At 35.4% G+C, this 27206-nt stretch overlaps 4 protein-coding genes and 1 long non-coding RNA gene across 11 annotated transcripts in view; 2 read left to right on the top strand and 3 right to left on the bottom strand.

Annotated features, from left to right (window-relative positions):
- Nucleotides 1-692: 692 nt before the first annotated feature.
- On the top strand, nucleotides 693-3444 carry LOC116843098 (testis-expressed protein 10 homolog). The gene is made up of 5 exons (XM_032813168.1): nucleotides 693-1137; nucleotides 1236-2394; nucleotides 2611-2845; nucleotides 3079-3230; nucleotides 3310-3444. The coding sequence occupies exons 1-5, from the start codon at nucleotides 949-951 to the stop codon at nucleotides 3411-3413; spliced, it is 1839 nt and encodes a 612-aa protein (XP_032669059.1). The 5' UTR covers nucleotides 693-948; the 3' UTR covers nucleotides 3414-3444.
- A 126-nt stretch (nucleotides 3445-3570) lies between these two features.
- Nucleotides 3571-14179, bottom strand: LOC116843097 (probable cation-transporting ATPase 13A3). Of its 2 annotated transcripts, XM_032813167.1 has the most exons (19): nucleotides 13428-13748; nucleotides 12302-12458; nucleotides 11804-11912; nucleotides 10689-10756; nucleotides 10424-10591; nucleotides 10082-10152; nucleotides 9158-9424; nucleotides 8886-9090; nucleotides 8592-8790; nucleotides 8398-8509; nucleotides 7905-8094; nucleotides 7608-7808; nucleotides 7115-7300; nucleotides 6694-7050; nucleotides 6475-6616; nucleotides 6216-6370; nucleotides 5922-6144; nucleotides 5714-5795; nucleotides 3571-5632 (listed from the first exon to the last, which is right to left on the bottom strand). In XM_032813167.1, the coding sequence occupies exons 3-19, from the start codon at nucleotides 11817-11819 to the stop codon at nucleotides 4600-4602; spliced, it is 3675 nt and encodes a 1224-aa protein (XP_032669058.1). In that variant the 5' UTR covers nucleotides 11820-11912; nucleotides 12302-12458; nucleotides 13428-13748; the 3' UTR covers nucleotides 3571-4599. The 2 variants fall into 2 exon arrangements, with proteins under 2 accessions (XP_032669058.1, XP_032669057.1); XM_032813166.1 differs by lacking the exon at nucleotides 12302-12458 and having other exon boundaries at nucleotides 13428-14179.
- A 1064-nt stretch (nucleotides 14180-15243) lies between these two features.
- Nucleotides 15244-22453, bottom strand: LOC116843099. Of its 2 annotated transcripts, XR_004377838.1 has the most exons (5): nucleotides 21180-22453; nucleotides 20618-21115; nucleotides 19791-20133; nucleotides 16857-19623; nucleotides 15244-16174 (listed from the first exon to the last, which is right to left on the bottom strand). XR_004377838.1 is itself a non-coding variant. In XM_032813169.1 (3 exons), exons 2-3 carry the CDS (start codon nucleotides 19818-19820, stop codon nucleotides 18013-18015), a joined length of 1641 nt encoding a protein of 546 aa, XP_032669060.1. In that variant the 5' UTR covers nucleotides 19821-20133; nucleotides 20618-22453; the 3' UTR covers nucleotides 17651-18012. The 2 variants fall into 2 exon arrangements, 1 of the variants encoding a protein (XP_032669060.1); XM_032813169.1 differs by lacking the exon at nucleotides 15244-16174 and having other exon boundaries at nucleotides 17651-19623; nucleotides 20618-22453.
- LOC116843101 lies at nucleotides 20315-21008 on the top strand. Its single transcript, XR_004377839.1, has 2 exons — nucleotides 20315-20499; nucleotides 20564-21008. It is a non-coding gene; the product is annotated as an uncharacterized LOC116843101 (long non-coding RNA).
- A 175-nt stretch (nucleotides 22454-22628) lies between the features above and the next one.
- The window catches only part of LOC116843100 (DCN1-like protein 3), a 5949-nt gene continuing 1371 nt past the window's right edge, over nucleotides 22629-27206 (bottom strand). For 4 of the 5 annotated variants that reach the window (XM_032813170.1, XM_032813171.1, XM_032813175.1 and 1 more), the window contains exons 2-4: nucleotides 26838-27001; nucleotides 26348-26655; nucleotides 22629-25824 (exon numbers count right to left, since the gene is read on the bottom strand). In XM_032813170.1, the coding sequence (XP_032669061.1) occupies nucleotides 25225-25824; nucleotides 26348-26655; nucleotides 26838-26919 (990 nt within the window). In that variant the 5' untranslated portion in view covers nucleotides 26920-27001 and the 3' untranslated portion in view covers nucleotides 22629-25224. Of the gene's footprint in view, nucleotides 25825-26347; nucleotides 26656-26837; nucleotides 27002-27060; nucleotides 27198-27206 lie in introns of those variants that run through there. The other variant, XM_032813174.1, reaches the window with a different exon arrangement.

The following is a 27206-nucleotide window of genomic DNA, read 5'->3' as shown; positions in this document are numbered from 1 at the left end:
TCTCATCGGAACGGAACGCATGCACCAATCACAGTTACTCTATTATTTTCACGAATAGAATAAAATGGTTGTAATTGGTGCATGCGTTCTGTTCCGATGAAAATTTCCGTTCCATAGGACACCAGCCTTAGCCAATAATCAGTCAGTTGAGTTAACTAAAGTTGGTAGAAATAGGTATTAGTGGCGCACTCTGGTATTCAAAAATGCAATGGTAAAGTTAGGCTGATATTTCACGTGTCGTACAAGCTTTTTGGATACGTTCATTGGTTGACGAACAGAGAATCTAGAAATACTCTATTCACCAACCAATAAACGTATTTGAAAAGCTTGTCGTACGACACGTGAAATAGCACTCTAAAACCTGATCTACAATATGCTCTTTGCTTCCTGCTTCTTTCCCTTTATTTCTTTCTGACTCAAATCTTAAGCTTGATCTATAATGTGTTATTTGCTTCCTGTTACTTTTTCTTTATCTCTTTCTGACTCAAGCCTTACACCTTAAACTAAAAAAAGACAGAAAACAAGAAACAGGAAGCAAAGAACACATTGTAGATCAGGCTTAAAGTTTTAAGCCAGAAAAGACAGATGACAAGAAACAGAACGCAAAGAGCATAAAGCCCATTCTACAATTGCGTAAGCGTAGCGTGAACGTAAGAATCAACCAATCCGAATGTTTTATTCACTGATTACTTTACTCTGATTGGTTGTCGTAATCACTTACAACTACTTACAACCACGTTCACGCAATTGTAGAATAGGCTTAAATCAAGCTTTAAACTGGTTAAACATAACCTCAAAAAACGTGTTACACGTGTTATAATTGTGTGCTTTGTTGAATTTATCTGTCATATCTTAACTCATTTTAATTCTTATTCTACATATCGAAAAGGCAACTTTTCGTGAAAATTTGTAGTAAGAAACACATATTCTAACGATTATTTCGACGTCATGGCTAAGGGTTATAAGCACTTGAAACGCTTGAGGTCAGAAAAAGCGAAAATAAAATTGAGAAGTAAAATAACGAAGCCGAAGAATGTCACGGATACATCGTTCAAAACAAAGAAAATTATAATACCTATACAATTAAAACAGCATGATGAAACAGAAATTCTCAGCACTCGTAAACTCAATATCAAAGTATGTAAGATAGTCTACTTATGTGAATTGTACAAATATTGCATGCTTATTGATCCTTTTATATAACATTGCTAGAACATTTGTTAAATCGGCTTCAGGATCTGTTAGTGCGTTTTCACCATCATAATGCAGCGGTAAGAGAAGGAGCATTGAGGGAACTGAAAGAAATCTTACTATTTCATTCATCAACGACTTTGCATGCAGAATTAGGTCCTTTATTGAATGGAATAGCAGCTTTGTCACTAGATAGAGAGAAAAATATACGAAAAGATTCATTATCTGCACTGCGTTCAATTCTTGAATGCATGTCCGAGGAACAGTTGGTGCTATATTCGAAAGTTTTAACTTCTTATTTGAATTGTGCTATGACACATATTAATCCATGTATAAAGGAGGACTCTTTACATTTCTTGGATGTACTTCTGCTTCACTGTGGTAACATGCTTGCGAAGGATAGTCGTAAAATATTTTCTAACTTTTTAGACATGATGTGTAGGTTACACAGTGATAATAAGCACAACAGACAATTAACAATAATTACAAATTTAAAAACCACTAGTGTAAAGTGGAGAATACAAGTTTTGGAACGTTTAGTTAATATGTTCAACTGTGTTCTAAGTGATCAGAAACTTGAAAGGTCTACATATTCGGGTATAACATTGAGAGAAGTAGAATATTGTGAATTTCTTCCAGTTTATGGCGGTAGTTCAGCTAAACCTTGTGAAATCAATTTTAACGACGATATGGACTCGGTAACGAGAACAGGAGAAACTTTACCCATGGAAGAATTCATTAAATATGTAGATACATTGATGTCACTAATGTTTGATATATGGCTAGAAGTATGTCCAAATGAGAAGTTTGAGAATTATACAGAGACCACGATTTCCAGCGATACGTCCGTATTATTGAGAGGAATCACTAAAATTATGCAGTCGATTATCGAGTACATCGAAATGTTGGATCACGACGATTACAAGCATACAAAGCGTTCGTTTATAGATAAATTTCATAAATCATTTATGAGAAGCTTTTTGTTGAACTTCCCATACAGAGCAGCAAGTGAATTTACCAACAAATCCAAAAAATGTCAAGAAGATTATTCTGAAATAGAATCTAACAGTGAAAGATGCTTAGAACAGAATTTGGGACTTTGTCAAATTCATACATGGTTCACATCTTCAATTGACCACGATAGTAGCAAATTTAATAACACTACCAAAAACTATTGTCTGTCTATTATTAAATATTTAAATAGTATGTATGGTTTATCAACTAATGTTATAATATTATACAATAATATTATATTATGTAATATAATATTATAATTAATTATATATTATATAATATAATAATATAATTATATATTATATAATATTATATTAAGTAATATAATATTATATTATAATATTATACAATTAATTTGGTTCTCTTCTAATTGTCTCCATATTGTTTTATTAAACATTTTTTTAGATACCATTAAAAATTGGTGCATCAACGACAAGTTTGTGTTATCACAACTAACTAAGCTGCTAAAAACTTTATTTTTATCAGCGAGTTCGTCTTGGCACGCGAATGGTATTGATTTAAATCAAACTTTGCAACTGATTATAAAAGTGTCCTACCTATCTAAAAATGAATTGCAATCGAACTTGTCTCTGATTGTTGGTAATATTATATTGGAATGTAATTTAAATGAGTTATACAGGTAATTGAGTTTTTACAAAGTACACTTTCATAAATGTCTATTAAATGTCATTACCGTTTAAAAGTATAAAAAATGATTAATTGGTGAGTATTTACAAATGATAAAACGTTGAAACTAAAGGAGTTTATAGTTTAAAATAATTAATATATCTTGCGAAGGAAAGCTTTGGCTGTATCGCATGTATGCTGACTCTGACATCGCGAATAATACTCTTTCTTTTTTCCATTTAATAGAGAAGCATTTAAAAAGTATGTTATAGCTTTACCAAGCTTGCTGCTGAGGCCTAGCATAAATGAAGCTACAATTCGTATGATCAGTCAAGTGGCTTTACGTTTTAAACAATGGATTCGAGAGGAACTGACGATAAAACATAAAGCTATTATAGGTAAAATTATGCAAAAATGTTTAAAAATATATATTAATACTTTAATGTATCATTCACATTTTATATCTTATTCTTTTAGAGAATGCTCAGAAGATCGAAATTATAGGTTCACACGATGATAAAAAGTCAAGACTTATGATTTGCAATCTATTTTATTTTCTGGATGCAGAACTTTATTACTAAATATATACATTTAATTGGTTAAAATTGGAAACGCGTTTTCTTTTTTTTTCTCTAATATCCCACAAATTTTGAAATATATTACACCATATAGTGTATACATAAGTTTCATGCAGTTTATTTATTTTTAAGATGAAATATTTATATTTACACACATAAATTAATTTTTCATTTGAAGCATATCGTACCATTAAAATGAAAAGCGCAAAAATGGGACAAATTTTTCGGATGCTAGTCAGTTAAATGTTAATTTTATTTATGCAAATATAGTTTTTGCAAAGGATCTTCCGAAATTGTAAGAGTAACTAAAGTAAATTGTCTTTTAATTATTAGACATTTCTTCATCATTGCGTTTATCTCTCATATTAAAAGTACGATATGACATACACTCTTCAATACCTTTATTAATACTGTCATAAATTATATAACTTATATTATAATTGTGTCATAAATTATATAACTTATATTGTAATTGTGTCATAAATTATATAACTTATATTATAATTGTTTATTTAAAATATTAACCAAAATAAAAAAGGAGGCATCGATCGAGCACATGATGAGTCACTGAAAAGCTTAAATATTTTCGATACTCTTAAATATGTAAATCCTTATTAGATATGAAATTTACACGATTTAAGGAAATATGACGATAAAAGAATGTTCATTTTAAAGTCATTATTTTTGAGATTGCAAAGTTATTTTGGCTTTCTAAAGTAGAGACTTGTTTTACGTAAATTTTGTTATATTAAAGAATTATTAAAGAAATTACTCAATATTAAATCAATATCAATATTAAAGATACGTTATCATAGAAAAATTGCATATTTTATGAAATTTTGTTAAATATTCATTTTCATGCTTCCTTCTTACATAATTTAATGTAAAATATGAAGTACCTCATGAAGTATTCATTCATCCAAAATTTTACTTGTGCGTTACCCACGATAAGTCCTCATCGCGCTGTAGCCTCCTACTCGAGTAATTGCATTGTACTTCGCTTTGTTAATGCTCACCTATCACGTAACGGAACGTCTTAAAATTGCTCTGCACTATTTAAGACATAACAACAGCATACACACTAAAAAAAAAACAAGCAAATTTCTGATATAACTCTCTCTGATATATCTCTCTTATATAAAGAATGTTCTTCGTTCTCTTTTTTTGATATTTTCTATATATTTCGTCATTATATCTCGTCTTTAATGAAGCCGGGATTCCCAAAGCCAGTTCCTTCATCAGTCTTTTCCTTCGATAGATCAGATGAGTTGCTAAGACCATTAATCGTCCAATCACCCGAGGCGTTTGTGGAACGGTATCCGTTACGCAAAACGTCAACAGGTCTTTTTATATTATCCTCCTTTCGTATAACAGACAGTATCGGTAGTTGACCGAATGGTGGCCAATTCCCGCATTCCTTCTCTTCATGTTCTATCTTTACGTATAACTTCCTCGATTTTCCTGGTTTATAGAATTTTCTCCTCAGGATATTTTCAACGACGCGTTCTATGACGACAGTCTCGATGAAGAAACAAATAAAAAAATTAACCAGGGCGAGCGCTAGAATAATAAGCCTCCAATCGTAGACGGGTGGTAATATTAAATCCAAGGCATGCACCACCCAATTCGCCGGGTAAACCGTGATGTACGCACATATGATTGTTAACAAAAATATGGAGAACATAAACGCATGGTTCGTGTAAATAGCGCGTCTGTATGGTTTCCCGCGCGAAAATATAATCGCCAATGTGATATACTGAAACATGGAGACACAGTAGACCGAATAGTTCTCGTAACACGTGTATCCGATGTTACTAATGGGAACGAACGGCGTGAACCACGAGAACTTTCGAACGACGTGATACGCTATCGCTTGGAAAATTGTCATCACAAACATATGCGTCGTCAGAGACAAAAGCGGAGGTAAGCTCAGCAAACTCGTCATGGGTGGAGTCTTGGACAATGTTTTCATGTACGCGCGAGTCTTGCCGAAGAAGAAGGCGAAGTTAACGACTAAACAAATGTCGATGAATAAAAATTGCAAGTCCGTCAAGTTCGAGTCGATGGAATACAGCGTTATGACGGACAGGAATTCCGTCAGAGAATACGCTACCATAAATTTAAAAATTCCGAACGACGTGATCAGGGCGGCGCGTCCTTCTCGTATCACCTTTGGTACGCAAGTTATGTCCGATACCGCCGAGGTGAAAGGACTGGCCACGCTACAAAATAAAGAATGTAGTTTTATGAAAGAGAGGTAATTTAGATAACGTGCGGTAAATCGAGTGCGGCTTGTCTCTCACCTGGATTCCGCTTCGGAGAGCGATATTCCAACGTGCGCGGACCTCAATGCTCCACAATCGTTAGCGCCGTCGCCGCACATGGCTGAGCATTGCATACCATGATTTCTACATTATCGCTTGTATTTCCAATGTTCGATATAGAAAGATACGCGCGCTTTTTATTGCTTTTCTTACTTACGTTACGCTATTAATCACGAAAGACACGTACCTACGTAATAACCGAGTCGCATGAGCTCCAAGATGACTTGTTGCTTCTCATCGCTACTCATTCTAGCGAATATCGCGCTGTTTACACAAATACGGTCTATAAGATCGGGGTAATATTTTCGCAGCGCTCGCCACGTGTGGCCCGTCAAGGCGAATTTGTAATTATAATTAGTTATGCCACGTTCAATATCTTCGGCTGTCACAAAAGCTCCGTTTTGCGAACTCTATAGAAAAAAAATTGGAGGATTGGCCGAGGTCTGACGTAACACTCTATAACTTAAATCAAAGAATTTACCAGTATAGTAGACTGGGGAGCTTGAATGTCCAGAGATATCTCAGGACGATCTTCCTTTCTCTCCTCAGGGGTCATGGTTATATTGACAACGCACTCTCCCTTTGAAAGTATTCCGCATTGTCTTGCAACGCTCACCGCGGTTTGAATATTGTCTCCTTTCAAAATTGAAGGTCAAATTAGAATAACGTAAATTCAGGTCAATACGTCAGAGACGGACAGACGTCTTGTACAATATTACTATATTCGGTCTATATCAAACCTGTAATCATTACAACACGCATGTTGGCTTCTCTTAATTCTGTGATCACCGGCGTCGTTGGTTTCTTTAATCGGTTCTCCAGAACCACTAATCCCAGAAACTCCAAGTTCCACTCGACCGCTTCTCGCGGTAATTTCGATATCTGTAGCGATACGTGCTTTTACATAAGCGCTTAATTGAAACAAAAAATATATAGTAAAAATGAAAATACACGATTACCTTTGCGTTACTTTCGGAGATAGTCGCTCGACGAGCCATTGCTATCACGCGATAGCCCTGCGTCGTATATCGCTCTAAAGCAAGCAAGATATCCGTTGGTACACTTTCCGGCTTACTCAGGCTAATTATCATTTCGGGAGAGCCTTTTGTGTAAGATCTATAATCATCCGATCCGAATGCGCGTACGATAACAGACATTCGTTGTAGAGAACTTGAAAACTGATACTGCTGTATTATACCAATCTCTGATGTCTTTGTGCGCGCCAATGGCTTTACGACCATCGGTGTCACAGCGTCGTTTTCATCCACGTGCACGCAATCTGACTCTTCTAACACCCACTTAGTACTTTCAAACATCTGCAATATTTAAGAAGTTGCATCGAGGTATCGGGTGATCACGAAAAAACGAACGATATCGTACCTTTATGTCCAAAGGATCTCCGCAGAGCTTATCGTCGATAAGCGTTAAGCTGTGGCAAACTAACATCCCTTCGAAGAGAGGATGATTCTCGAGCTTGAGTACGTCTGTTTCGGGCTCGCCGAGGATGCCGTTTGTACACGGTACAATGCCCCACATATCCAATCCATCTTCGGTTAATGTACCTGTCTGTGAACATGACGATGGAGTGAGAAAAAGATAAGCAAACATGAGAGAGAAAATCGAGTACTTAACTTGGGTCTATATAAATAATTGTTACCTGAAACTTATCTCAGATTTTTATTCAAAGTTGGATCCAGTTTTTATACTTGAATTATATGATACGTGGGACATTTGTATCCGTAATCGTGATTCAATTGAAAAATTCTTATCTAACTCTGAATTCAAAATCTGAGTATCTGAGTATCTACTTGAGTTTTAAGTAATAACTATTAATACGAGCCATAAACATCTTGCTCTGTTCTCTCGATCTTACCTTATCGAAACAGATGAAATTTATGCTGCCGGAAACATTAATGACCCTGTTATTAATACAATATATTTGCGCGCGCTTCAATCTCGCTTGTGCGTATAATTTCCCTACAGTCATTGCGGCTGGTAACGCTGGTGGTATAACTATCGTAATAATATCCAGCGCTTTTATTGCTATATCGCCAGCTGTGATTCCTCTGGAAACCTACATTGTTTATCTTTATGTATTAAGTAACAATGTACTACTTACTGTATGAAATATATAACGAAGTAGCAGTCACAAATTCGAGTAAAAAATTACCTTGCTCACTATGGTATATATGAAACCGCAAGTTGCAATGAATGCTAAAATACCGATAAATTTGTATGAATCTTGGTCGAATTTAAAGTCTGCTGGAGGTGGATATAATATAGCAGCGATTAGAGCACCTTTCTTAGTCAGAAAACCAGTTCTGATGACTCTCGCGAGAACACGCTGGTCTCCGTGACACCTATAAGTGACACATTATTTAAATATTTAGTGAGATATATTTAAGTTATTGGAACCATAAAATACGTAAGGAAAAAATATTATAGTATGAATTACATTCAAATTTTTGCAATGTTTTTTATATGCAAAATAAAAAAAGCATTCAAGTAATTAATTACAATGGCTTTGAAGTAAAAAGTCAAATGTATAAATGTAAATATTTTTAGACAAATATATATAATAATTTCAATCATAATTCTGTGTAACTTAAGATTTCCAAAATTTTGTTTTAATTACTGCAATATTCTCTCCGTGTAGCGCGTACCTGGTTTGTATTATATTTGTGCCGCTATATAGTGTGTAATGCGTGCATTCTTTCATATCGTACAATACTTGATGCGACGGTAATGATGTTTTCGTAACTGGCACAGATTCGCCTAAAAATTGGTCAAAACAAACTGGTTCTTTAGTACACGCTCAAAAGTAGTTTATCAAAGCAAAGCATATATGAAACATTACCCGTTAACATAGATTCATTTAATACGCATTGCCCTGTTAATAAAACCGCGTCGCACACGAGGGTCGTTTGATGTTTCGGTAATTCGATAATGTCGCCTGGTACTAAGTCTTTGCTAGAAATATCCTCAAAAGTACCATCGTCCCGAAGTACGCGTACATTATCCGACGACGCAACGGTGCCACGTAAATTCAGCTGGTTCTAAAAATAAATAACAATTTGAGTACAGACTATATATTCTGTTACAGACTATATATTCTCCTTCTCTCCTTCTTTATATCGTGAGCGACATATACCTTTCGCGTTTGCACTATAGTGCTCGTTATCCCAAATAGTGACATTAGAACTATTGCAATGTTGTAGTAGTAATAGCCTTCCGCGAACCATACAGATAAAGTAAACGCTTGAAAAATATAAAATGGATTCAAAACCTCCAACAGCAATAGCACGCCAATACTTTGAAGTGGTACGACGATTTCATTACTTCCATATACAATACGCCTGTAACGCAGACGGGTCAATGACATCCATTAACACGAATTATATTATTGCAGAAGATGCGTCTTACCTAAGTAATTGTTCTTCTTTAGACAAGCCATGACCGTTTTCAACATGAAAGTCGGAATATATTGTACCATTCTCATATCCTACGAGTCTCGAGAACGAGTTTTTCGGGGTGTCCCATATGTAACATCTCTTTTTGCACCAAAAAGCCTTGTACTCGTAAATTTCGCATCGCGAGCCATTTTCTAAATTGATTTTCAACGCTTTGTTTCTGATTTTCGCTACGAGATCTTGGTCAACGGTATCCAAAGTAGCTAGCCAATTTTTCGTACTGTAAGTACACGATAATAAAATTAGCGCATTTCGTATTCGTTTCATGAGTAGACTTATAAAAAAGAACTCAAGTGAGAACAAGTGAGTCATACATTCTGTTTCTGACGACTGTTTCAGGAATGGTAAACAAGTGAAAAAACTGTCGAATTGTCCTACAATTTAGTGCGTCGCGAAGAGAACACTCCCAATTTCACAAAATGTCTTTTCCCCAATTCTTCCTAATGTACCCAGATAGCACAGAGGATTCAAAAATAATTCAGTTGTATGTCACCAATCTGTCAATTCTGAGTTCATTGTTAGGTGCCAAAAGAATTCTTTTCACTGAACTGAACTTTGAAGAATTCTTTTTGCATCTGAAAATAAACTCAGAATTGGTGACATACGACTGAATTCTTTTTGAATTCTTTTTAAATTCTCTGTGCTATTTGGATACTCTTCTTTTTTGTCATGGAAACGTTCAGCGGTGGAATATCATGTGAATATATGAAGTCTGTCGCAAAAATAACGAAATATTTGTTTTTTTTTTTTCTTTTTAAGTGCCATTGTGCCAAATGTGCAAAAATCTCGACGTTTCATGTCAAATGATGTTGAAAAAAAAGCTGTCTCGCTACTTTTGCATGGTCCGGGTATTATAAATTTTACAGGAAGCTCTCACCTGATGTCCTTAGTAGAAATTGTCTGGATGTCTCGTACAAAGTATGACTTGTACTTTCCTTGATAATCATCCTATATTTGTCATGATTATTTTACTAGCGTATGCATCTCGTTATTATCACGATTTATGCTAATACACAAGAATTTAGCGATACGAATAAACTTAACAGACAGAATGCAATATGCGTCAGGTATATAGAAGCATGTAGTAAATAGTTTAAGAATATTTCTGTCCTCAAAAAAATTGCATTCGACTGTCATAATGACATTACAGACTATTAATGAGTAATTATTGTGTTATTAAAGAAAATGATATGTAGATAAAAGAGGTAATAAAACTTACTATTGCGAGTATTTTCGTCGCGCGGCTTAAAGTACATTCACGGTGAGTCGCGTACAAATATAGTCGTGGATACCAGTGAAACAATAGTCTGACCCATCCGATAGACAATATATACGATATGTATATTAAAATGGTCCTTAGCGTGCTCTTCTCGAATCCGTAAATATACTGCAATATACACGAGTCGTACGTACAATAATGAAACGAAATGCGAGCGTGAAGAGTATTTAATAGCTCAGTACATATAAAAGCGATAATGGCATACCAGGTGTTCGTTTTGGTCAGTATAAATTTTCTGCCAAGAAACGTCTGACTTTTTGTTGTCATTCATCCCTGAGAGAGACAATTGAATCAATAACAATAATAAATTATGAAATTAAATTGTGTAATATTACATTATAATAACTAATAAGACATATTGTTAATAGTGCGTTTCGCGAGAATCCTTACAGGAAATTAGAAAAAAGTCTGGCTCTGTGAAAGTTTGGCAGATGAAAACGGGGACACGTACAGTGGGTTCCAAATGTTTTAGACACAATAAAGTTACAATTTTCCGGAACTGTCAAAATTGAGAGTCATTGCAGACGGACTTACGCAATAATAATACAATAATATAATTAAAAGTAATAATAATATGTACTAACAATAATCAATAATATAATTACTGAACAAGTCCGTCGCACGCACATGCAGTAACGACTTTCAATTCAATTTTATTGTATCTAAATCGTTTCGCCGCACTGTATACACGAGCATGGAATATAGGACATGCGTTCAGGTAGCGTAGCCGCACTCTGAAAACACCTGTGCAGTTTGCTCATCAATTTGTTCGACGTTAGCACGTGTTACGTACTTCGTTTTTCAATATTCTAGCGTAATGTTAGGTCTATTACAGCCAATATAAGACCTCCAAAAATACGTTAGAAGGTTACAAAAAGGTGTGGACAAACAGTAAGACAGTAAGTTAGATCAAAACTATGAAAAGAATTCGCCTTCGCGCCGGATGCAAATGTAAAAAACGTCTGTACTACAACCCATTACATTTGCAAGTGTGTCAGATACAAGCGTGAAGAGTTCGATCTTTTCACAAACTTATCCATCAAATACGTCAAATGTTCGATATAAGAACAATCGCAAAATTAATGTACGATAACTCATTTCCCTTTATTTATCTTCATCTCTCTAACATGTATATGTATTCCGACGTGCGGAAATAACATCGCTATCGTAGCGACGATCGATTCGACTTTAATCATAGTCGTTCCATGTACGAGCGACAATTGCAAAAGTATGAAAAGATGGACGTACAAGATATTGCTCGTGCGATAATCGATTTATCAAGGTAAGTACCATCGCTGTCCCCTCGTTTTTCACGCTTACCATTAGTATCGGTCATAACTCGGAGTTTGTTGGATTAAAGTTGACACTTGATGTCTCAATAGCTAGCTCGGCTGCAATCCGATCACTGGGTCTCTTCCCTCTCCTTCACCTGTCGACAAAATGATACAAATGTTATTTCGCGCGCAAATTCTTCACCGATGTTACGTAACGAATAATACCTATTATGTTATCCGAGATTAAAGCCGGACAAAATACTTGAGTGCGAGATTGAGATCTACAATATAATTTAGAGGAGCGGTGAGATATGGATGTAACTTAGACAGACGGTTGTGAGAGAGAAAGAGTATCTCATCGGTGATGCAAACGTGCTGCATTAATTTATTGAACTATCACCTTCGCTTCTCGTCGAAGCGAATTGCACGATCGCGTTCTTCGATTTCTGTGATAGCTCACGCACGGCAAGTGCGATGTCGATCTCGACATATCGAGATGTAGATCTCCTCGGCCCGAATTACGACAAAGTGAATTGATACGTACGTATCGCGCACGAGGTGTCCCCTTTTTTCTTGCTTTCTCTTTCCGCATTTACGAATTTTCCGATATAAGTTTGCCGTATCAGTTTATCTCACGAAGACCTTCCCCGTATATGTCGGTTTTACAAAGTCCCGAATTGATTTAACGATTGTCAGTATAGCTGTGAAAATATTGTTTTACATGAAACGCACATGTATATTTACAAGACACATTCTTCGGATAGGAGAATATTGTTCTACATAAACGCACGCGTGCATCAATAAACTTTCAAATGCTCTCCGCACATACGCCGCACAAAAAATACAAAACGTAGTTTTGTTGCCGGTTAAAGCGTCCAAAGTAAACTCAGAACGTTAAATACGCGGAAAAATATTGCTATTCAGCCAATAACGAAAGTTTTCTTGAAGAAAGATCTTCAATCGGTTTAAATTCCAGAGAACGTAGACAAATACAAATATAATATATGAGCATATCTATATACATACTAAAATAGACTAAGACCGATAACGATTACAGATAAATAAAACATTTACATTTTATCTGTATAGAAACGCAGGTGGAGTCGTCGTCGAAGGACACCGCATGCTGGTGTTCATGAATTATTACGTAATATTGTAATAAATATTCTTATCTTATCATATAATGAATTATAAGATCGCATAGATTACTTTTGAAATGATATATTTTCCCATACTTTACACTGAGAGAAAGAAAATAACTGATCTAACTAAAATTATAGTTATAGTAGTGACATATAAAGTTATTATCACTGACATTAGTAGAATTTAATTTAAAAAAGTGGTTTTTTCCTTCACTATAATTTATAATAATTATTTGTTTGTATGATTATAATTATCAATACTAAGCATCTTTCTCTCAATATGCAGTATCATCTAGAGAACAGGAGAAAAGCGCAACGCTGGTAGAATGAATTCTTCAATTTCAAATAAACCAAATCAAAATTGGCGCACGCGCACGCTCGATATCGATATTGTATATCTCGATAGCGTATTGTATAACTGCAGATTCAGAAGATAAAGGAAATACAGTTGATCCTTCGTATAATCGATAATAATAAATGACATGCTAAATCACAATTGTAATGTGAAGATATGAAGAAGATATTTACCTGTATGATGGACAGGTGCGAGATGTTTTCCTTATTCTCTCGGGAGGTCGCTCTCCTTGCAACGAAAGTGCGTCCACCACGTTCACTTGTCACCTTTTAGTCGAATGGATATGCACTACGGGTTACGAGGAGACAACAGTACCACTCTTCTTTCCTTCCTTCCTTCCTTCCCTTTTTTTTTCCACCCAATGACGACGCAGGAGCGTTTCGAACAAAAGTGCGCGCGGCAAGAGCAGCTGTTTGCGCGCGAATGTTTCCTCTCCCTCTCTCTCTCTCTCTTGCGAGAGATCGCGCACGCCCGTCGAGATTTGGATCGATTCGCTGAGTTTTCGCAGTGCGCGAAATTATTTGAAAATAAAATAAATGAGAAAATAAACCACGCGCTCGACGCTTGCTTTCACCGGGTGCGAATTATTCGGAACGCGAGCGGCGCACCACGCGCGAACGTGCATCAACGGCGACACTCGTCATTCGCGGCGACGATGAATTCGAGCGAACGAGCGAGAGAGCGACGCCGCGGATTTGCGGAACGGTTCTCGGTCGTTGAAATTGCTTGAAATTCGAGCAATCAGCGGACGGAATCGTAAGCCGGAAGCTGCAAGAGCGAGAGAGAGCAGCGCGAGTGTTATCGCGTTCTCGGCGCAAGGTCAACGAGTGAACTTTGGATGCAAGTCGTTGCTGTACGTACACGTTAGCCGCGGAGATTCCTCCCGCGAGCGATTACAAGCGCGAGGCGAATCCGCTAATGTTTCCCTACACCTTTTTCCACGCGAGCTTGAAGCCGCGAAGCGCTCTTTGCGTGTCGAGCACGTGCCGAATCACGACAACACGGTTGCGATAATGTGCGTTGTCCGCATTTCATTTGGATATACGTGGTTGTTTCGTTAAAAGTCGCTTACTAACGCGCACAGTGGTGCCTAAGCGTATTTTTGTGAACAAAATTTTTTACAACTCTTTTACTAAGCAGATCAAAGAATCATTCAAATGCGGTGGATTGATGTAAGGGAAACACTTGTTAATCGAGAACCTCGCATATAGACAGAATATTATAGTTTTCTTTTCTTTTTCATATAAATTCCTTTAAATTTCACTATGTTTCTAAGAGTCCAAGAATAATCAGTAAAGTTTCTCTTGCCAAGAAACATAATAAATTTCGCTAGAAACATAGTAAGTGCTTTAATAGCACATTTCCTAAGGTATAAGTAGCACATATGAAATGAAAGGACAGAGTGAATTGCTGCAGAGAATGTCGACCTATTCCTCGTTCATAAAATGCTATAGCAACTTTTACTATAAAATTCTCTCCGTGCACTTTCCCGGTAGGCGCGACTCTTAAATTTACTGCCGCCTTTGAACCCCATAGTCTCGTTGTGATGCACAATTACAGACAAGTAAAACATGAGATTGAGCAATAAAAGATGATTAACTCCAAAGACATCTTGTTCTTCTATGTTATATAAATGAAATAATCCTAGTAGAAGAAACGTTTCTTTAATTTTGATGTTCTGAAAATGAAGCTTTCGCTCGCTTCGGCACCACTGTGCGCTGTGAGATGTGTAGTCGTCATCGACGCGAAACTCTCCGCTCCTCCGCGTCTCTACGGTTAACCACTCGCCACGACTATGCTCGTTCGTTGTTCCTTGTCCTCATCGCTTTCTCAACTTTCGCAACCGATGTCTAATAATGGAATACTCAAACGTGATCCCGATAACGGAATTGCAACGGAATAATTGAAATCCAAAACCCGAGGGACGATGATAGCATTGTCGAGCGCGTGCTTCGCGAGCGACGCTGATTTTGCGACTCACACACTCAATTGAAACATCAACACATTAAAATTTAATTAGTTGCAACATTAAGATTCATATAAATTAACATTATAAAATAATCCATGCCCAAAACGATAGGAACGTTTTTCTACGTCAACATACAGACTATATCAACAGAAAACTGGTTGAGTGATATTTACTACGTCTACATTCACTGGTCACGCAATAGTAGTTCCGATTCAGCAAAATTAAACCAAAGCGTACACATGCGAGTTATGCGCGAAAATACTTCTTAGCGAATGAAGAAAACTCACAAGCGTATTATTTCGCACGTATACGTATAACGTGATGAGAGTACCGGCAATTTTCTTGTGCAAACGGTACGTGACAATGTAATCACTGATATTGATAGAAGATATTTTTATCGCGTCTTACTTCTTTAGATTGGAAGATATTTTCTTCGTACGTATAACTTGCGAAGGCTACTCGCAGAAATACTCATAGCGGAACATTACATCGCGTTTCTCGGCAAACTTCCGCCGGGAAGAAATAAAAAAAAAGAATGTTTACTGAATCGGCGCCTGAAAACCAATTAAAATGACAACATAGCAAAACATTCCACCGGATGCCGTTGAATATTCGCTAAAGATAATAACACATAATTTACACAAAACAACACTCCAACATTGGCATGTGCATGTCAAACAAGAGGGTGACACGGAAATAGATAATACGCGAGATTTCTCAAGATAATCACTCTCGTAAGAACAAGTAGCTTTGTACGGCCGTAATTTCCTGGTCTTCATCATCTCTTATCTCACATTTTGTCACCAACAGACGCAATTTTTTCGTCCGTGCACACGGTGTAACAATATCTCGCTTAATATCTTCGTCGTTTCGTTGCAACGTAAATACTGTCCACCGTAAATAGTGTCCACCGTGAATACAACACACTGCTACGGGAAAAACTTGCTTTACCTGAAAAATATAAAAACCAAACTATACGAAACTGCCACATATCTAAGACTGATTTTTAAAAAGAAAATAAAACTTTACAAGAACACACTTCACTCTAATAATAGTAAAGATAAGCTATATAAACATTCGAAAATACCAGTTCTCTCGATAAAGAATTACACATATTCCTTATCGTAATAGAATCTTACAAGAACTTCTCTTTCTATCCTTAAGGCGTCTGGTTCCTCGCCGCAATCATCATAATCTATGATCTCAGAAGCGAGAAAATATAAAAATTCTTACAAAATAATTAGAAACAAAAAAATATATTCATAAAATGGCACAATCAATCGAGTAGATGCGTAAAATCCATTTTCGTTTTAACAATCAGTAAGTAACTGTAAAATTAATGTGACAAAATTACGAGGAAAAGTAGGTGAAAAAAGTAGGTTGCGTGTCATGTCAATTTTATAATTCATTGATTGTTTGAGTAGGAGGAAAGCGTTCGGATTATTTTACAGATGTGCCAGATTGATTGCAAATGCCATTTTTCACGGATATATCTTTTATTTCAACGTATTTTGCAAAAATTTTTATCGCGTTTTCTAGTCTCTGGCGATTCATCAATCGAGAATTTCGCGGGGAGGAGCCTTGGAGAATGCGCGCGCTTTTAAAATTTTTACTACTCATTTCCGCATTTTACCTTGAAAAGAAGAGCCTCACAGAGAACGTAGGATCGATAGTTAGCGTGTGCATCAACGTGTATCCACCGGATCGACCCTGAGATACACCGTCTGATAATTCACTGGAATATCTGACCGCAGGAGCATTATGGAGCATAATTTGACCGAGTCATAGAACAGTGATAGGGATTAAAGCGGTCGGCTCGAATGAGTTCGGTAGGGAAGGCGGCCGATTCTCCACGAATCCAAGAGTTCGACGTTTTATCTTCTATCATCATTCGGCTTTTATTCAGTCATTAATCGATCCAGATCGGCAGTTGGCACGGTTCATTTTTCCACAGTCACAGCAACGCAAAGCTACATATTACGCTCGCATTTATATAATATTCACCAAACTCATCACAAAAACCTATTGACGTCGTGTTGTCGAGGCGCAATAATGATGTATATGTAAAATCGCATAACGTATTATTATCTTTTTTATTACGAAACCAATTGATCGAATTGGATGACACGTGAACGTCGCAAACGCGTGTCGAATTGGATGACGTTGTCATGTCATATAATTAATAACATACGTCATAAATCCACGACAGATGACACATCGATTAAATATAATCGATTAAATATAATCTCACGAGTATAACTTCAACACAATCTATCCACTAAACATATATCTAGAGTTTTAAAGATAAAACATAATTAAGAGAAATAAGAACAATAAAAGCTAAATATTGGATGTACAAATAGATTGGAATGGAAGGATTATAATGTGTGATAGTTAAATGCACGAATGATTTTCAACACAACTCAATTCAATTTTCTACACAACTCAATTTTCCACAGAATTCACAAATATATAATTATATCAAGTATAATTTGTCGTGTATTTGCTTATATATATACATTATAGTACATTTTCTCTTATTTCGATACTAGTCGATTCGAAATATAATCTCGTGAGTGATTTTAGCCAGACAGTGGATATATCCAGGACACGTATTCATGAAATAGTCGCGTAAGTTTTATTGCGCATAATCGCATCATAAACAGCTGCGCAATGAAACTTACGTATACGTAATTATTTCAAGAAAAGAGCAGAGTGCTACAATCGCTCACTGAGCACTTGGTGAGCGACTGTAGTACTGGATATATCTAGTATTTACAAAAAGATCTTCATTTATCCTTTTCATGATTACTAACAACGTTATCTACGTCTAACTGCGACAGAATCTCGTCGTCCGAATCAAATTCACTATCTTGAAGTGTTTTACCAGTGAAGTAACTTGCTAGATTTTTAGAATTCTCGACGTTACACTTCGTTACCGGCGACGCAGATTTAATCTTATTCGCTAAATTTATCGCAGATGATCCCCCACTCGCATTTTCCAAGCAGTCACTGCTCTGCGTTTGCAGTTCGTGTTGTTGAATTTCGCTGATTTGTGTACTAGTATTCTCGGATGACGAATGTTTCAAATATTTGTTCTCATCTAAGACGCGAGGTTCGATAGTAAAGAAAACATCATTCATATCATCATCCATATCGATCAAGTCCTCGAAAGATTCGAATATTTTATCCGTCGCTTCGCAATTTTTATTATCCTTTTCAAAATCTTGTTTGCAATTTTCGTGCTTTTTTTCGTCCACCTGATGTAACGGTGTGGAATTGTTAGCCAACATAGGTTTCGAACTAACTCGTTGATAATTCGATGCATTAACGGAAGAAGTTGGGCGTGATTCGACTTTATAATCGAAATCACTCGAAATCGGCGTAATACAATCACCTTTGGTCAATTCGATATTCGAAATACTGGATAATATATTTTCCATACGAGAGGTTTGTATAATTCGACCTTTATTGGAATATACAGCCAGTAAATTTACTCGAGATACTAAAATATGATATTTGTTAGTCACCACACGCGTTGTAGTCTTTAACAAACCTACATCGTGTAAAAGGAGAATCACATTTGGTTCCAATACACCTGGATAATTCAATGGAATGTCGCGGTGAACGATGCCTTCTATACTATCTGTTGAATCTTTTAATGTAATAAATGGATCGTTGTGACTATGATCAATGTAATCCAATCTACCTGCTACGAATTTTACCTTCATACTATTACAATGACTAGCGTTTGCCCTACTTTTAATAGTGGAAATTCCATACTCATTAAAAAAATTTCTTGGCAGATCATCCAGTAAAAACTTCCAAGCTTTCTCACCAAACAAGTTCTTCTCATCTTGGGATGACTTAGAGAAATTATTTTCAATGTGCTCCGTTGTTGATTTACTTTCTAATTCTTTCACTTTGTTTAAGTATGCAGCAACAGAGGTATTGCCATTTTTCATGCGTGCTATTAATCCAGCTGGTCCAGGAAATATTCTAATCAACTTTGCTTCTTTACCAACTGCTGCTTTATTCGTAAAGTTAATGCTTTTTTTTTCTTTGGGCTGCTCACATGAAGATGAGCTTGATGTATTTGTTTTAGACGACTGAGGATATTGTTTCTCTCCTGTTATCTTTTGAGAGATATTCTTCTGAAAAATTCCTAGTAGTAGGTGTTCACGTGTAACATCATTCTTATTGCTGTCGAGTAAATTATTATGCAACAAATCCTTTGTGGCCTTTGTGGCATTCACTTTGGTTTCACAAGTATCATTTCCTGCGATGAATGAAGCCTTGCAATCATCAATTTTACGTCGTTTGGTGGACGACGTTTCTTCTTTATTCTGACATTGAGAGTGGGTTTGTATCGCTGTCCCATGGATATCATTAACAGCAACCTAGAATAATGCATGAAATATATATGTCAACTGCATCAGTTGTATAAATAATATCAAAATATTCTATTTACCAAAACACGTCTTCCAAGTTGATAAAATTACGATAAACAGAACATATTAGATCAATCGAGTAAATTCTAATATGATTTTGCGACTATCAAACTCACTTCAAAGATCCAATCGTCACTTTCGAACATAATCTAAGCCAAAAGTCTGCCAACTTGTATTCAGCATTCAATAATCTAATACTGCGAGCGTAAAAAATTGCTGTCAATCCGTTGTTTTGCTTAGTTTCTCCATGGAAATCAAAACTTCCAAAATGCTACAAAGCATGTATACTCGAAAAATTTGAAATACAGATGTCAGCATTAGAATTTCACCATAGAAAAACATAAGAAGCTAAAGTTGATTTGTGGCCCTCACAAGCGCCTCTATGTTCACGAAGATGAACTACGTAATTAATATGACGTATGCTCTGATGATAAGACGCTATGTTACCGACAGGTTACACTACCGCATAAAAAATTTAACATTTAGCCAAATTATGGTTAGGCGACAGTTTCCCGAAAAGTGGAGGGGATAATGTTGGTACCAAAGAAAATCTCTACGCGATATAATTTAAAGATTCTGTTCTTTGTAACTGCACTGCTAAATTGGTGCAATAAATTGAAATGAGGCAAGTATACGTTTTCTCACTCTAATCTTTTGCATTGGTTCAGCAGTGTAGTTACAAAAAACAGATCTTTAAATTATATCGTGTAGAGATTTCTCTTGATACCAACATTATCCCCTCCACTTTTCGGGAAACTGTCGTCTAACCCAAATTATAGATTACTTCAATTAAGTCATCATCGGATTATTCAACTATTTTACAGTGTACTAGTGAAGTATACTAGTTTTACAGTTTACAGTAAACATTCAACTTACGTATCCATTTCAGAAAACGTATGGAGGATCTAATCGTTTTACCTTGGATAAGAAAATAAATACTTACAGAGAGACATTCGACAAGATACAGCAGACATTTCAGCAAGCTCAGGTGAAAACATCGCTCTCCCAACAGAAAGCATAACATTACAGTCGCGATAGTTTTGTGAAATTATATTCAATTGTGTAATTAACATTTAAATGTCAATACACTTGTTGAAGTGTAATTAACGTTTAACGTTAACAACATCGCTGTATGAGCAACGTAAATTTTCTGTTTTATTTATTTATACTATGCAACTCATTTATTGATGAGTCACCCAACTGTATGTGTCACAATAACTCAAACACAATCTACATTGAAAATTATGTGAATCATAGAATAAGTTTTCTTCTCAATAAATTTGTATCAATCTCTCTTTGTATCAATAAATGCATTAGCATTCGTTTAGCAATCATTTGTCAATGTTTAAACTTATATTTCACTAAGAGAAAGTCGTAAGAAATAATCGTAATCGTGATTTTCGCAGTTCTACAAGATTTTTGCAAATTGGCCTTGGATTATCTGCAGAAAAGCCCAAATAGGAAATCTCTAGTTGCATTATTTTGTATAGAATCAAATTTATTACCTTCTTTATGAGAAATGTGTTTTATCTGTGTGTACAATAATATTTAATTATAAATATCAATTCTATTATCGCACTTTCTCTCTTTTCTTTCTCACGCTCACTCACTCATCCAATCACTCTTTTTTTCTTTCTCTCTTTCTCTATCGCGCGCGCGCACACACGTGCGGATTCTGCTTATATCTATCACTTGATCCTTAACACTGTTATCACTGTTACTTTAGTTTCTCTATTTACTCTCGTTTTGACAACAGTATCTTTTTTTCTTTTTCTTTCCCTTGTTTACCAGACTCGACCTGATTAGGAATTATCACAATGAAAGTCGTCCTATGCGATCCTTAAGACTAATCTGTAGTTTAACAATTAAGTGGAAGCGTTAAAAAATCATGAGCCATTGTATAGCCAGGTATATATAATATACATATAGGTAAATCTAACTCTTAGGTAAGCATCCGCTTAAGTTTAAATTTAAGCATTTGCTTAAGTCGCTGAAAGTAAAAAGTGTATTAATAATACATGTGCGTCTGCTGAGTAATGTATGTTCGTATATCCAAAACAAATTCCAAAACTTAGAAGATAGGTCATGCTGATACAGAGATTTTCGATTTTGATAAAAGTCGATTTATTAGAGGCACGCGTCCAAAATTATGTATATAGAATTTGATAAATATATATCGATGAAGCTCTCTCTTCTTCGAGCGAGATTAGGAACTTTCTAAATTATCTTTACGAGAAATCTGTATGTGTCCACTGCGACTGGAAATATAATTTTAAAATATCAGAGCTATAGAGAGACAAATGCCAAGGATAACGCAATAAATTATTTAATCGGTCTAAAGTATAAATTCATGACTAAAACATGTTAATATCATCGTGTTGCGCTTAACTGCATGAAACCCTCTGCATGAGCATAGTTTTTAAAATCTAAATCGTACTTTCAAGCCTTGGTATCTATAATATTGTACCTGCATCAGGTACTGCGGACAAAAGGACGGTGAAAGTTTTCAAGCACAGTACTTCCGAAAATATCTTGCAGAATTATTAATTTTTTCTTTTCCCTTTTTTCTCTCTCCATTCTAGCTCATGTCGGGATAGAAAATTACTCATAGAAAAAAATATACTATCAGAATAATATGATGTACATATATCATGTCTTTTGTTGGATTGATATTTTGTAGTTTTCCAATAGTTTTATCTCGATAAAATTCAATAGAGATCTTTTTTCATCACCTCGGAAAGACATGGCACTATATACAAGTATATAGACAACCTTTTTGTTGTAAAATTTAGAAATGAAAGATCTCTTTTTCGCTCTTAATGTTACACATGTCGTTAAATATCGTTACTATTCACTGCACTAATCAAGCTAATATCCTTCCTTTTCTCAGCACGTTATCAAGGCTTTCCTTAAAGAAAATAAAGAAACAAATAAATATAGGAACATAATTGAAGTTAAATTTATACACTTTCCATTGTTCGCAATATCGTTAGATGAACATTAGTTGCACATGACTGAAATTTTCGTAACAAGTACACCGCGTCACATTAATATGTTACGTGAGTTTTGGACAAATGTACGTCATATACACACTAATTCTAATTATACATACAGGGTATGCCATTTCTGCCGCATTGTTTTATAACAGCAGATTGTACAAACAATTTGGAGACGATTTTTCCTTAGTGTAAATGTTGAGGGAGGAAATCACTTTTTACAATTCCCAAATTTTTTCCTCAAAAATTAGCTGAGAAACGTGGTTTTCGTATCCACTGAGCTGCCTAAAGTCTAGTACGCGAGGAATCTTAATCAGTTATAATTTGAAAATTTTAAGTGCATCAACATTGTCACTTGAAAAAAAATTCGACTCCAAATCGATCAAAGAATCTATCAAAAATAACGTGGTAGAAGTAGAATATCCTGTGTGTGTACACACATATATATATATATATATGTGTGTGTGTGTGTGTGTGTATATATATATGTATATATGTATATACATACATACACATATTCAATCAGGTAAATTTTTAGGATCTTTGTATAATATGAGATATTTCACTTTTCTTTTTACATTTGTTCACTGTTTTAACAGTATCCTCAAAAAATGTAAGAAATATTAATGCATTGGAAACTATACAGAATGAGTCACGCCGTCGAGACAAGAAGTGTTTCGTTAAATATGGAATATAAATGATAAAGGTAAAAGAAGCAAGTGATGTGAGAGAGAGGAAGAGACTCTATTTTTCCTACAGACCAAAAAGATATAATCGCACTTCTCTGACACTCCGCTTACGAAAAAAGCGTCTTTTCCCTTCACAATTTCTTTCCGTCTTCAACGAAACAAGAACTACAATCCATCCTGTAAGTGTGCGATTCATCCTGTATATATACTTATACACACTGTATCACAAATTTGGATTGTGTGAGAATTCATTTCTAAACTTTTCCTTATGCAAAATTACATTTCTCGCTTTTCCCTGAACGTACTCCTTTGAACAGAATCTCAGGATATTTACTAAAGCTTTCATCTCTACAGAGAATCTCTGACACCGAATATTTCTAGCAAAATTTCCTAAGAAATATTTTTTATAGTCTAATTTATAAGACTTTTACAACACAGGCGCTATTCCGCAATGACCTTTCCGACTTATAATTCATCATCTTATCACATAAATATAATTTTCAATTTAATATAAAGCTATTAACGTTCATAAATAATGATGTAAATAAAACTCTTACTTTGTGGATAAAATAAGTAATTAATGTTTTCCATGCTAAGAGCGATTATAGCGTGGAAGATAGAAGCTATCTTTAGCTGCTTGGAATTTCAAATTCAAACAGACCATAATAACATTGCAATTGAATATAACTTTATACGGGAACTAAAAAGTAATGATGATACTTATTATTATACCAATACTTCATGTGTTGTCTTTTAATATATTGAAAATATAATTCAATAGCCAAACGTAATTTCATGTTAGCAATAATTCACTTTATAGTTATTGTTTCTTAAAGCTATAATTTTACAAATTGCTATATCGAATTTACGTTCGTTTTGCACGTTTTAAATTTTTATCCACTTACAATAAATAAATTATTAGTATATTTCAGATGCATTGTTAGTTATTTACTAGAATTTCAAGATGCATTGTTTACATGAAGTATGGTCCAACAAAAAAAAAATATACTGAAAATTCTATGTAGTAGTTAAATCATGAAATGATGCGCAATTTCGTGAGTTTTTATATATATACTGCCAAGCATGGCAATAAGAAACTCAGTTCACTGCATAGATCTTCAAATGCACTGCACAGGCCTTCTAATTATGTAGCAATCTACGCAATAAATTGAATTACTTGCCAGCAACCACCTGGCAGCATGCATGTAAAAATATACGAAATCAAGCATCGTCTGACGAAAGCTTTATGCATATAAACCCTAAATTTCTCGTAAAATAAGAAAAGTTTATCATTCTTGTAACTAACCATGCAATGTAAATGTATAAGCACCATCATTATACAATTATTCAGCAAACGCAATTCGTTATCATAAGCGATCACATAATTAATTCAATAACATTGCATAGAAAACTCGACAATGTTTATGTTACTACAATCAAAACGCATGAATAACTTCGACCGAGACTGTTGTGTGTGTGTAACCGAAATCGTATAAAAAGATATGCGCGAATATATATTTATCGTCAGCTGCGCTGTTAAAATATCTGCGATACAAAGATCTTTCGTATCATACACACATATGACAAAACGTAATTAAATAATAATAAAATTATGTAAAATAAAATAGCTATATTTACATAGAAAGATATACGATGCCGCGTGAAAACAAATATGACGCAATAACAAAAGAAGAAAAAAAAGAAAAGCAATAGAGTAAATCCGAAGTATCACTTTTGTGGTCATACCAACAGGAATAAAACATGGACTATGCTTCCCACAATATATCGGACGATCCTGTTCAAAGGTCGGATTATAAGACAGTAATATGCTCGCTTCACTTTGTCGTTTCTTAGAATACAAACATTTAAGCTTTGTCGATAGAAGCATCTTTTATAATGTCGTCTTTAGTGATATTTTGGTTCATCTGGTCGTTCTCGTATTCCACGAAATCGTCGAACAAACTTGGCCACGCCTCAGCATCGTCGTAAGCACCGAGATCGTCCCCGATGCTCTCGGCGAAGTTGAGAAACATATTCCACGTGTCTCTAGGTATTCCACGGATGTGATGACATTCGAGGAAGTTGAGCCACCTGATCAGAAGTGGAGGTTCGCGTATCGTGAAGACGAGTTTCCAAAGAACGATCGCCATGTCGGCCGGCAAAATTCTCTGTCCGGACGTCACGTCGAGGCCGAATCGGAATGTGAATCGATAGAGATCCTTGAACAGGTCGCCATTGGCCGTCAATTCCTGAACGATCTCGGGCAAGCGAGCCTGTATACCGCGTATACTGTCGACTTTCATCGCCTTCAGTCCCGTGACGAACTCATGGCGCGTGAATTGGCACATCTGCTCCGCGTTTAGTTTCCATGCCAGAACAAGAACTTTAAATTCGTCAGGCGACAATTGTAAGTCATCACAAAGTCTTTCTATTCCGTCAGCTAATATTACGTCCTCATGAGGATCCTTAAAAGCAAATACAATAAGATATTAGTCGTAGACCCTTAATACGATACTAAGTAATAAACTTTAATTTAAAGCCAACTTTCTGATACTCTCTTGCCACGATTTACTCAGTACAATACTACTTAAAGTATAAGACAGCAATTTTTTGATTTACAATCGACTATTAGAGAAAAACGGTACAGTGAATATTATCTACTCTTCTATGTTGTGTTCCCTAACGTTTATAACGGTAAATTTTTTATTTGGATAGTATTTTTTTACAAAGTTACACTGAAATAATAATCATCAATATTACTTCTACCATAAGGTCACAAAATTGCAATATCCAATATTAAATTTCTTATAAACAGTCCAAACAAGTCACATTACACTTTAAATATGAATATATTTTATTGCGACAAATGTAATGTTAATTTTTGTATTATTTTAAACAGTTTAGGTGAATAAACTAAACTTCTAAAGATACATAGTACATTATGCCTATTTGGAGTGGAAATAAATATATATTTTACGCTTGCTTTACCTTATATTGGTCGAAAAGGGCGTTCAATTTGCTCTCAGATGGTTCCTTTTGTTGCTTAAGTTCGGTGGATAAATTGAGACCCGACGTTGTACCAGAACGTCCTAACGGTGGTAATCGCGCATAAAATCCCCTCGACAAACGCAAATTACTTTGTACACTGGGCACAGATCCACAATTATCGGAACCTACATTGTTAAATGTAGGTAGTGTACTTATGGACTTTCTGTTCCCGTTCACATGTGTTTCAGGCACGAAAGAACCAGATTGTTGGCAAGAATTTTGGAACAGACCTCTGAGTTCCATTGTTTCTACAAAACGTGATAAGAGAATAAAATGAATTTATGAAGTGACAAGAGTATCATTCTCAGTTAGAAATATCACTGATAATTGAATAAATGTATTGCATATTGTCATCTCACTGTCATCTATAAAAAGCAATTTGCTCATGTCTAAAAGCAACATACAATAATGTAATATAATGCATATTCACCGTCTTTATGCTCCAATGTGGTAGATTGATCAGTGCTGGTTGGTGGAAGTGGCACCTTAAAGCACGAGAAGCAGTTTCCCATTGATGCTGACCGTACTTGACATCAAAAATGATTATCCCATGCATCAGTAATTCAGTCTTACATTGGCAGTCTCGATTGAAAACTGAAGAGAGCAATTATTATTACAATGACTATTAATTTTTATTATTATTAGTTACAAACATTCATGATTCATATTAAATCCCATATTTCTGCCTGTCATGTAATCAGGGAACAGATAAATAGGGAGGGAGAGAGAGAGACAAACTGCCAGTAAACAATGCAGATAGGCATCATATGACAACAATAACACAAAGAATCATGGTAAT

This window comes from Odontomachus brunneus, unplaced genomic scaffold (assembly GCF_010583005.1).
Source record: "Odontomachus brunneus isolate Ranch 3 - 2012 unplaced genomic scaffold, Obru_v1 Obru_scaffold_030, whole genome shotgun sequence".
NCBI classification, from domain to species: domain Eukaryota; kingdom Metazoa; phylum Arthropoda; class Insecta; order Hymenoptera; family Formicidae; genus Odontomachus; species Odontomachus brunneus.
This window is presented reverse-complemented; position numbering and strand designations above follow the sequence as displayed.

Bases quoted from the DNA above. Each gene is read 5' to 3' on its own strand.
- LOC116843098 (XM_032813168.1), top strand. From the start codon at position 949: ATGGCTAAGGGTTATAAGCACTTGAAACGCTTGAGGTCAGAAAAAGCG. The intron at 2,846-3,078 runs GTAATTGAGTTT...TCCATTTAATAG, and splicing joins AATTTAAATGAGTTATACAG to AGAAGCATTTAAAAAGTATG. The intron at 3,231-3,309 runs GTAAAATTATGC...TTATTCTTTTAG, and splicing joins AAAACATAAAGCTATTATAG to AGAATGCTCAGAAGATCGAA.
- LOC116843097 (XM_032813166.1), bottom strand. The intron at 10,153-10,423 runs GTAAGTTTTATT...TGACAAATATAG, and splicing joins CGACGAAAATACTCGCAATA to GATGATTATCAAGGAAAGTA. The intron at 5,633-5,713 runs GTGAGAGACAAG...TTTATTTTGTAG, and splicing joins CTCTCCGAAGCGGAATCCAG to CGTGGCCAGTCCTTTCACCT.
- LOC116843099 (XM_032813169.1), bottom strand. From the start codon at position 19,820: ATGTTCGAAAGTGACGATTGGATCTTTGAA. The intron at 19,624-19,790 runs GTGAGTTTGATA...GCATTATTCTAG, and splicing joins GTGACGATTGGATCTTTGAA to GTTGCTGTTAATGATATCCA.